This window comes from Aedes albopictus, chromosome 1 (genome assembly GCF_035046485.1).
Source record: "Aedes albopictus strain Foshan chromosome 1, AalbF5, whole genome shotgun sequence".
NCBI classification, from domain to species: domain Eukaryota; kingdom Metazoa; phylum Arthropoda; class Insecta; order Diptera; family Culicidae; genus Aedes; species Aedes albopictus.
This window is the reverse complement of record NC_085136.1, coordinates 127,269,683-127,281,303: the sequence shown is the minus strand read 5'-3', so window position 1 is coordinate 127,281,303 and position 11,621 is coordinate 127,269,683. Positions and strand designations below refer to the sequence as shown.

Sequence of the window (11,621 nt, the reverse complement as noted above, 5' to 3'; positions counted from 1 at the left end):
ACCTCAATGTGTAGTAGCGACCCTGTTTCTCAATCTCGTAACCCAGGAAATGTCGTACGGATCCCAGCGAAGTAACGTCAAATTTCTTACGGAGACCTTCGAATACCTTGTCTATTTCGGATTCTACCACGCTACCAATCAACAAGTCGTCTACGTAGACCAGTATGACGACAGTCGGTTCTTCGTATCGTATGTAGAGACATGGATCTGCTGTGCTGGGTTTGAACTTCAGTTCAAGGAGGGCCGCGTGCAATGCTTTGTTCCAGCACCTGGCAGATTGGCGCAAACCATATATACTTTTGCGAAGTTTACATACCTTATGCTCGTGACCCGGAACCGCGAATCCTGGGGGTTGCTGCATATACAGCTCTTCATCAACTGTACCGTTGAGGTAGGCCGTTCGCACATCGTACTGCTTCAAGATGAACTGCTTCTTCCCAGCGATCGCCAGCAGCACACGCAGCGTTGCCTGCCGCGTGACTGGCGCGTACACTTCCGTAAAATCAACCCCGAAGCACTGAGAGTATCCTTGGGCGACGATACGAGCTTTATGCTTCACTACACTGCCCGTCTCGTCCCGTTTTATCTTAAATACCCACTTCGCACCTATGGCTTTCTTACCCGGAGGAAGATCCGCCAGTTCCCACGTACTGTTCACTTTGTGCGCTTCAATTTCTTCTCGCATTGCGCGTTGCCAAACAGGTACACTCAAAGCATCACGAAAGTCATTCGGTTCTTCACCATGTAGCACTTGTCCAACAATATAGTCTTCATACCTGTTCGGTAACACGCCACGCGTTCGCCGATCTTGGCGGTTCAACACTGGTTCATCTGGTAGTTCCAGTTCTCCACTCAGTTCTTCAATGTCAGGAAAGTCACTTTCAATGGTATCTTCAGCATCTTCGTACACCGAATGATGCTCTTCTGGTTGCATCACGTCGTCTTCACTATGTTCGTACACTACCACTGGGGTTTCTTCACTCTCCGCCGCTGAATCATCCGGAACACGTTGCTCCTCACGCTGCATTTCCGGAAGAGCGCTCGCTTCTTCCTTCTGCTCGGATCCGTTCACAAGTTCCAAGAATTCCGCATCTCGGCTGACGATGATGCGATCGGTTTCGACGTCGAGAAAACGATATCCCTTGTGGCAGCCGGAATAGCCCACGAACACAAGCTTTTTCGAACGAGGATCGAATTTCTTGCGCTTGGCGTCTGGTACACGAACATACGCTTCACATCCGAAGATGCGAAGATCCTTCAGGTTCGGTTGACTGCCTGTCCACAATTCGAAGGGCGTCTTATCCACTGCTCTGGATGGAAGTCGGTTTTGGATGAACGTAGCCGTGAGAATCGCTTCTCCCCAATAGCGTTTGGGAAGGTTAGCATCCAATAGCATACAGCTGGCCATTTCTTGGAGCGACCGGTTCTTCCGCTCCGCTACTCCATTCGACTGGGGTGAGTAGGGAGTTGAGAACTGCTGCTGTATGCCCTCTGATCTGCAGAACTGCTTCAGCCTCTCACCGATATACTCTCCTCCTCCATCAGATCGCAGCACGCAGGGTTTCCTATTGAAGATGTTTTCCACCCACCGGACATATTCCATAATCTTCTCGGCTGCCTCGTCCTTCGACTTTAACAGGAACACCACGCAAAACCGACTATAGTCGTCGATTAGAGTGATGAAGTACCTGTTTCCGCTTGGGGTTGGATGCTCCATCGGTCCACAGAGATCGGTGTGTATAATGTCCAGCGATCGCTTCGACTTCCGCTCCTGTACCTGTGGAAATGGCTTTCGAACCAACTTACCCCGTAAGCAGCACTCACACACGATCCGTTCTCCGCAGTCCGTCACCTTGATTCCGCTGGCTAATCCTTGCGTCACAATGGCATTCACAACGCTGATGTCACGATGACCCATTCGCCGGTGCCATGTGTGCTGACAGTTCACACCATGGCTGCCCGCAACTGCCAAGCACTGTTCCGCCAACTTTAACTTGTACTGGTTGTCAACTAGCTCGCCAACAGCCAGAACACTATCATTCGCTGCTTTGATGGAACAGCCTGTTGCTCCGAAGACCACTGTGAGACCCTTCGTTGCAAGTTTTCGAACGGATATCAACCCACCTTCGAGCGAGGGAACCAACAACACGTTTTCGAGAGTGATGGCAATGCGTTCGCCCTTGCCATTTACGCCCATAATCACGCCACTTCCCACAGCGGTGGATTTTGTCTTCGTACCGTCCGCGAGAGTTACATCCACAACGACACCGTGTTTGAGTTCCACGAAAAATCCACGGTCATTCGTCATGTGGCATGTACAGCCACTGTCGATCGTCCACGCTCCCGGAATAACATCACCGGCCATAAAACATACCGCACCACAGACCACACTATCCGCTACGACTTGCTTCGACCGATCAGCGCCGCCGTTTTCTGCTTGGGCTTGTTTTGCTTTTTGCTTCACTAGCTGATTCGAACCAGCCGATTTACGCGAATCGCTAGCACTTTCACCGCCCTTTTCCGCGAGAAACTTTCGGCAGTTTTTCTTAAAGTGCCCTGGCTTCGAACAGTAGAAGCACTTTTTCTCACTTCTGCCTCTATCAAAAGCCCTCAACGCACTCTCACTGTTATCACCGAGTCCGGCCCGCTTTTGGTACTCGTCACGCAGCCGCGCCACCACCAAATCCATTGTGAGATCTTCCTGTGGCCGATTCTCCAACGACGTCACAAAGCTGCTGTACGACGATGGTAGGCTGCGCAGCATCATTATTATTCGCAACAGTTCACTTAGTTCCACCCCCGCGTTGTCGAGGCGCTCATACAAACACTCAAATTCTTCGAGGTGCTTTTCTACATCCCCGCCCTCGCACAAGTTCTTCGAGCACAACTGTTGCAGCAACATAACCTGGTTTCCTATTGTGGCCTTTTCATGATACACTCTCAAATTTTCCCACATTTGGCGAGCTGTTTCACACTTTTTCACGAAACGGAGTTGGCTGTCTTCGACGAAGAGAGCGATCGTCGCTCTCGCTTTCACATCACTTTTCCGCCAATCGTCATAACCATCATCGTTTTCTTCGGGCTTCGCCTGTTCAATCGCGTTCCACAAGTCCTCTCGTTCCAGCAATGAACGCATGCGAAACTTCCAAGAGGCATAGTTCCCATTGCCGAGCTTCGCAAACGATGCTTTCCAGCCGTCGGCCATTTTGTCTTTTCACTACCGCACTCGCAATCGCGCCGCACAAAATCTCTTCGGGAATCCAACGCCGGATCCTCCCGGAACACCAGTTTTCCACCGAGACACTTTCCGAATTACACTCCCGAGAACCTGGCGCCCATAACCTGATGGATTGGAACGACCAGCAGGTGCGCAGAACCGGAGAACAAACGGAGCGAACGGTAAAGGTTTCGGACAACTGCAATAGAAAAACGCGGCCGATCTCTAGCGAAACGTATTTACTTATGATCATGTGTGTATGTATAACAAAAGGGGAAAAAACATATGCAAGGTACATGGCAAGGGAGGTATGCTAATTCAAAGTTCCCTTTTAATCAAGATATATTTATAACGAGGTGTTCATCACACTCCATCAGCTATATCATACAGACTTTGACTTCAATCAAAAATAATAAATTCAATAATATATGCTTCAATTTTAAAGTAACTATAGCCTACCGAATGTAGACAGAATCCCGTATGGTTAATTGATAACACAGTAATAACTCTTCCTTGCTACACAGTTTCCTCGGATATCCTCATGCCATTTTTCTGCCACACTCCCACGTAGTAAATTCATTTATAAACTTCCATCCAGTATACTAACCAACCCAACCAAAATGGCAGTCAATCTAGCGCAAAGTTCGCCCAACTTCTGGCAAGGGTATCCAACGTTCGCTCGCTCACTTCAACGCAACAAACTCGGTCACATCGCATCGTCTCCGTTGACCGGGGTCCCCCTGAGGCCGCTCGTCCGTCATAATTAATATCACTGGCAGCTGTCACCAACCTGGACCGTCCTTGGGGGCGATAATATAAACGCCATCTCGCACCCTCTTCGTCCATCGTGGTCTTAGCAACCTTCACGCATATCGCACAGCAGCTTGAAGTGATAAGCCGTAGCCATGAATTCATTCAGCAAAATTCGGCCCGAAAATCCACTGACCAACCGACGACGGTGGTGTGTATTAATTTGTGCTCCCAAAACGAGCGAGAATGCCTGCCTACCGACAAGGACGAACGAGCGGAGCGAGCATCGGTGGTGGTGGCACATATGGCGGCACACACTAATGGTCATTTTCGCGCGAGTAGATATAACTTGGAAGAAGTGGCGACCTGTTTGCAGGATCATTTGTCGGTGGTGCACACGTGCCGCCATAATTAACCCTCGATTGCTCATGTTGATAGGTTGGCTGGACGGGCATGTGGTTCTTACGGTAGGTTCTGTCCGGGCCTTAGTGAAACCCGCAGCCACCTGGAACAGCATTCGATTATAGTAACTAATTGATTACTGCCACAAACAAAGCAAAGCAAGCAAAGCAAGCAAAGCAAGCAAAGCAAGCAAAGCAAGCAAAGCAAGCAAAGCAAGCAAAGCAAGCAAAGCAAGCAAAGCAAGCAAAGCAAGCAAAGCAAGCAAAGCAAGCAAAGCAAGCAAAGCAAGCAAAGCAAGCAAAGCAAGCAAAGCAAGCAAAGCAAGCAAAGCAAGCAAAGCAAGCAAAGCAAGCAAAGCAAGCAAAGCAAAGCAAGCATCGTAGTTGCTACTCCGTGATTGACCAGAACAATCGCAGTTGCACTAGTCACACACTCTCAATGTGCACAATTCGAGAGTTCAATATTTTAAAGTCAATAACGGCGCCGGGCACGTCCTTAGGTCATCGGGAAAGGGGAAGGAATGTTAGTTCGACAACCGTTGTTACTACAAACCGTGGAATCCACAGCATCCCCACAGTTGTCTCGGGAAGGAGTATTTGTTGGTAGGGTAGGGTAAGGTGTGGATCTTGGAGCCACCTTTGGTATCACCAGTTATATGGAAATACACGACACGGTCTTCATCCCGATTATGATTTATTTGGTCGCGATAGTAAGGGTAATGGTCATACGTCAACAATCGTTCAATATTAAATGCGTTACCGCATTGATCGTTTACTTAACCGTGAAACCCGACTTTCAGACGAAAGTTATCGCGCGATTCTGATTCCGCATTCATTATTCGCGTCCTCATCGCCCTACCAAGAAAACCAACCGACTCGCGAAAATAGTCGCCCGTTTCTCACAACATTGAACTTAGAGTATACGGTGAATATACTTTCAAGCTTATACAGGGTGTTAGGTTCGTGAGTGCAAACTTTTTAAAGGGCGATAGAGGACCATAAATGGTGAAAACATTGTTTTACGCATACGGTCAAATCTCAAGCGTTACGTAGTTATTGAACTTTCCATGTTATCGATTATTATTGCCTTAACTGGCTTTAACTTTGAAATGGTCAAACGCAGTTTTTTTTTGCCCTTATTTCTATCAAATGGCATCTTTGAATCGATTGGTTTAGTTAAATAACTAAGTTTTCTAGAGCAAATAGCTCAAAAGTAGTGTGTTTAATTTAGTTTTTGTAAATTATCTTTGAAAAATGCGTAATAAATTAAAATTCTTTCTTTGGCCAAAATTGTGGCCCCTGCTCCACTCTACAATTCGCTCTTTAACACCAAACTTCTAGCTCTTAGCGTTTTCTAGCAATTTCGGTTTAAATGTGCAGCATAGTGCGCAAAAAGGTGCTTACCTTGACAGTTGCAAATTTATGATCTAAAATGCGATGTTTCACGAAACGCGACGCGAGACAAGACACGACACGTATGGTTCTTACAATCGTCAAAATAATTGAAAAATTACCTTAATGCCGACCGGTTTCGGGCTCGATGCAGCCCATCTACGGGGCAATGTACGACTGACTGACTGAGATGGGCTGCATCGAGCCCGAAACCGGTCGGCATTAAGGTAATTTTTAAATTATTTTAACGATTGTAAGAACCGTACGTGTCGTGTCTTGTCTCGCGTCGCGTTTCGTGAATGTCGTGATTGTTCTTAGGGGCTGTCCATAAACCACGTGGTCATGAGGGGGGGTTCGGCCAATGACCATTTTGTATGGATAAATAACAAATTTTGAGACTGATGACCACGCGGGGGGGGTTGAAAAGTCCCAAAAAAATGACCACGTGGTTTATGGACAGCCCCTTGCGTTAGCACTAAATACACCAATTCATAACACTTCTAGGGTACCAAACCCCTGTTCTTGTTTTTCTCATCCCTCATCCCATAACACCAAATTTTGTAAAATTTTGTCGAGCAGTGTAATCATTACATGCGCGGTACTGTTACGGTAACAAAAGTTTGAAAGTGTTTTTGAACTTAGCCTAGCATGCATTTTAGGAAAATATTGAATTTAATCGAAGACGGCTAATAACAAGACAGACAGCTCCCACCCTGGAACGAGCGACAAGGTCGAAGCGCCCTCAGCGAGTTCCGGGAACATTAAAAACGAATGTGTGAGTGTGTTTTGCCGTCCCAAGTAACACAGAAAACATCTTTGAACATTAACTTCGAAAAAGATGTTGTTGTACAGTGCTATAATCGTATCTGAACACATCTTATGTTAGAATCCTGTGTTAACTATGTCTGGCAATAACAAGTCACTGAAAAATCTTATCAACCTCTCCACAAGTTAAGGTAACGTAAATTTAACGTTGATTGCACTTGAATTGTGTATCATTATCTTCCTCCCATTCGAGATGGTATGAAATACATCAGCAGCACATAGTTATAACCTTTGGGCTCAAGTATGTTACGAATATGTTTAATTTACGTATTCAATACGTTGGTATAAAAGTTTATCAAATCGCTGTCTCTCCTCACTCACTTGAACATTATCTATGAAATATCATCAACACTTAAAACTTTCTAACTGATCCAACACTAATTTGTTATGCTTTGCGATTGTTTATGGTCAGGATTTGATATTTTGCTGTCGTCTAGGCTCCGAATTTGCTGACCGGTATGAATATTATAATGCTTGACGATTGTGGTAGTCACTTTGGACCTAATGGGTCAGCAGAAGAAAGACACCATTGTACTTCACTTAAATGGCAGGCCTTAAATGCCATCTAAAATCACTTTGGGTACTTACGTGAGGGCTAAATCTGACTTAGAAACACTATTTTTAATTCTACGAAACACAAGAATCAACAAGAAATCAACTTATTTAGATTGGAATCATAAACTGCACTCCAATTTTGTTATTGTTTTACTTATGTTAAAAACAGGTATCAAAAAACATCAATCACCTTGTTGTATGCTACTTTGGAAAGGATGTTGTAAATACGTTATTATGATGTTATTCTAATGCATTTCAACCGATTTAAGTAGTATTCGACGAACATGTTATTGCGATGTACAACCGATGTTATTCAAACGTAATTCTAATCTTCTGGATTCCTCCCTTTCAGGTGAGAGGGATTACAGTACCTGCTATAAAGGTTCACACTAATAACTGTTTAGCCGTCTGTTGATTAACAGATTTTTATCCGAATAATTATTTTTCTGGGGCAGTTCAGAAATTCAATGAATTGACTTAGTTTTCTTTTGTGTAATGAATACAAATTCTACAGTCTAAAATCACATCTTATGTACATTAAATAAAAAATAGCATTCCAAAACTTCCAGACGGCACTCTGACAAGAAGCCACCATGTTGCATGTCTGAAAATTTGTTCAAAAACCTCACAAAAATTAGAGAAAAGACAAAAACCTTCCTTCTTGTTATCAATCTGATGGGAAGCGAATGAATTCATAATAGGTGAATTGCACCATAAATTTTGAATGGCACATGAAATAAAGTCATAGTGACCAAACATCGAGATGTTTAATTTCAAATAAAATGTAAGGCTTGAACATTATTTTCAGCCATTATTAACTAGCACATGAGAGAAGTCACATTTATTTGCAGTGTTCGTTTGATAAATCATGACGCTTCTGCTTTCAAGAAATATGTATGTACGAAGTTGCTGAAAACATATTCGATACTTAATGTTATGTTATAAGAATGTATTTAAAAACATCTTTTGTAACATAAAAGATGTTTTATAAGCCGCCATTTTTTGCGCTTTTTCGGTGATATAAGTGTACGAAAATAAGTTTTCCATATTCAGAACTAAACAAAGACGTTTGTATGATGCATGTAATATATACATTATTATAACAAGTTGTGTTACTTGGGGTGTTTGTTTTGACAGCGCATGCACTGGGCTGGGTGCACTCGTGGTCGATCATCTGTAAATATAAACAGAAATTGATTCTGCTGGTTGGCTATTTGATCGTGCGGTGATAAAAATGGGACGTAAAACTTGTTGTGTGCCGGGATGTTTCAGCACTTCCACCGCCGGAAGGAAGTCTTTTTTTCAAATCGTAGAAACACACAGGTAATCACCCCGTTATTATTTTATTCAACTCAACAACTTATCATGTAACCTACAATATTTCAACACAGAGATACGGCTGCCTGGAAACGATTTTGCAATGTCGCAAACCTACCGGAAAGCAGTGTTATTTGTGAAGATCACTTTGCAATCGAGGACTTCATCAACGCATCGAACAAAAGCCAGGGGTAATTAGAAAATCCAATAATTTATGCAGACGATTCGACAATGCAATTCCCATTATTGTTATAGGTTACGACGGAATGCTGTACCGTGCCTCCGAGGAGTTTGTCTCGCGGATGTCACTGAAAATGATTCAATGGACTTCGAAAGCAATTGTTACGCGCAAGAAAATGATAGCTTTTCTGAAACAGGAGATGCTATGGAAGTGGCAGCGGAGCTAGAAATTGAGTCGAGCTGTTCGCCCGATCTGCGTCAAGAGACTGTATCGACTGATAAGGTTTACCTGGCGCACACTGGGGCAGGATTGAAAATACACGGAAAAAACCTCTAGCTCGTCGAGATGTCGAGATATGCACTTGGTGTCTTCAGAGAAAATATTTCTATGAACAAGGTCGATATTCTGAACGGTAGCATATTTTTCTTACGTTATTCGCATAAAAGTCCTATAAGTCATTTTGGCCATCTTTCATTTTAGCGGTATGGTGTCTTCGGCAAAGTTGTTCGGCTATTTATGCTAAAAAAGTTTGCCGAAGACGTCAAATTTCCAAAGCCTACTGTTCTTGAGATATTAGTCGTTTTATAAAATACCTACCTAAAATCGAGTTTTTTTTTATTAAATTACGTTTGTAAACAAATTTAATGTCCGTTTTCGAGTTATAATAATGAAAAATACTAAAATAAAACATATGTAAAAATAATTAGTTGGAAAAAACAAAATATGCATTGATTTTTCATAGAAAGTTCCTGAAAATCACGCAAAATGTATATAGGACGTTCTTGCAGTCGGGCAAGTTCGGGCAAGTTTTTTCATCGGCGATCACCTAAAAAATACATAAGCTTTCATGTAAATTTTTTTCACCGACATGATATTTGATGATTTTTTTTAAATAGCGTTCAAAGTTTACTGTTTTGTGTGAATTAGTGCAACATTTTTGCACATATTTTACCATGTTGTATGTTGCCAAGTGAACCATGAGAAGTATAAATGCAATCTTGTTACAGGTTTAGTCATATTTAAGCTCCAAACAAATTGTAAAACACAAAAATGTCCGAAACGCCAATAAAAGTGAGTTTTTAGATCATTGAACACACAAAAATATTTCTATTAAATAAAATTATATAAGATAATGGTAAAACCAAGGCAAAATGGCGTGTTTAGGACATTTTTGTGTTTTACAATTTGTTTAGAGCTTAAATATGACTAAACCTGTAACTAGATTGCATTTATACTTCTCATGGTTCACTTGGCAACATACAACATGGTAAAATATGTGCAAAAATGTTGCACTAATTCACACAAAACAGTAAACTTTGAACGCTATTTAAAAAAAATCATCAAATATCATGTCGGTGAAAAAAATTTACATGAAAGCATATGTATTTTTTAGGTGATCGCCGATGAAAAAACTTGCCCGAACTTGCCCGACTGCAAGAACGTCCTATATACATTTTGCGTGATTTTCAGAAACTTTCTATGAAAAATCAATGCATATTTTGTTTTTTCCAACTAATTTTTTTTACATATGTTTTATTTTAGTATTTTTCATTATTATAACTCGAAAACGGACATTAAATTTGTTTACAAACGTAATTTAATGAAAAAAACTCGATTTTAGGTAGGTATTTTATAAAACGACTAATATCTCAAGAACAGTAGGCTTTGGAAATTTGACGTCTTCGGCAAACTTTTTTAGCATAAATAGCCGAACAACTTTGCCTAAGACACCATACCGCTAAAATGAAAGATGGCCAAAATGACTTATAGGACTTTTATGCGAATAACGTAAGAAAAATATGCTACCGTTCAGAATATCGACCTTGTTCATAGAAATATTTTCTCTGAAGACACCAAGTACGTATCTCGACATCTCGACGAGCTAGAGGTTTTTTCCGTGTATTTTCAATCCTGCCCCAGTGTGTGGCGGTCACACATGCTGTCAATAACGATCACGATTACCTCCACAATCCAGGACGATGCATAATGAAAGCTGAAAAAATGCTAGATCAAGAGGAAGAAATCATCAGGCTGAAAAAGGAACTGCGGAAGAAAAACCAAGGAATGTCGAAACAGAAGTCGATAATCCGGAACCTTCGAAATGAGCTGAAGAAACTTAAAAGTGCTTTCTGTCAAAATAAGGAGGAAGGTTTAGTGGATCCTGTTCTCCTGGAAATTCAGGCAAATAAGTTGAGGAAACGCGGAGGTGCTCGATATTCGGACAATATGAAAAATTTGGCTCTCGTATTGCAGTACTGTTCAAAAAAGGCATATAAACAAATGCGTCAGGTGTTTGCTTTGCCGTCCATCAGTACATTGCGGAACTGGCTGGCTAGAGTAGATGTTCACGAAGGCTTCTCCACGACTGTGCTTAATCCATTGAAGATAAAAGCAAAATCCCTTCCGGAAGACGAGAAGCTCGTTTCGATATTTTTCGACGAAATGGCTATCACGGACAGAATTTCCTACTTTGGGAATGCCCAACCGGACTATTTCACAGGATTTAAAACGAGGTTACCTGGTGCAAATTAGGTAGATATCAGTTCACGGGCCAAATCAGTTTTGGTTTTGATGGTAAAATCCATAAAATCGGGCTTTAAGCAGGCCATTGGTTATTTTTTTTGCCATGATCTGAAAAGCAATGACCTCAAAACTATTATCGATGAATCAATCAAATTGGTATTTGAAGCTGGACTTGTCCCTAAAGTATTGGTCTGTGATCAGAACTCCGTTAATCGCGCTTTGTTTCTTAAGGAATACGGAATAACGGAGGAACAGCCCTATTTCAATAGAACAGTCAAGGAGAAAAGCTATCGCATATACTGCATGTATGATGCACCACATCTGTATAAATCTGCCAGAAATAATCTTCTGAAGCACAACGCAGTTTACGATGGTCAAGTCTGCAGTTTTGATGACGTCGTAAAACTTTATTGGGAAGACATCCAGCACACACCTCGCACTGTACCAAATTTAACGTATA

At 42.3% G+C, this 11,621-nt stretch overlaps 1 protein-coding gene across 1 annotated transcript; it reads left to right on the top strand.

Moving 5' to 3' along the window:
• The first annotated feature begins 8,302 nt into the window (after window positions 1-8,302).
• On the top strand, window positions 8,303-11,170 carry LOC134289406 (uncharacterized). Its single transcript, XM_062855191.1, has 4 exons — window positions 8,303-8,463; window positions 8,532-8,648; window positions 8,713-8,941; window positions 11,024-11,170. The coding sequence occupies exons 1-4, from the start codon at window positions 8,375-8,377 to the stop codon at window positions 11,168-11,170; spliced, it is 582 nt and encodes a 193-aa protein (XP_062711175.1). The 5' UTR covers window positions 8,303-8,374.
• Window positions 11,171-11,621: the final 451 nt, after the last annotated feature.

Coding starts and splice junctions, on each gene's coding strand:
- LOC134289406 (XM_062855191.1), top strand. CDS start 8,375: ATGGGACGTAAAACTTGTTGTGTGCCGGGATGTTTCAGCACTTCCACC. Junction 8,649..8,712: donor GCATCGAACAAAAGCCAGGG/GTAATTAGAAAA, acceptor TTATTGTTATAG/GTTACGACGGAATGCTGTAC. Junction 8,942..11,023: donor TTTACCTGGCGCACACTGGG/GCAGGATTGAAA, acceptor AATCCATTGAAG/ATAAAAGCAAAATCCCTTCC.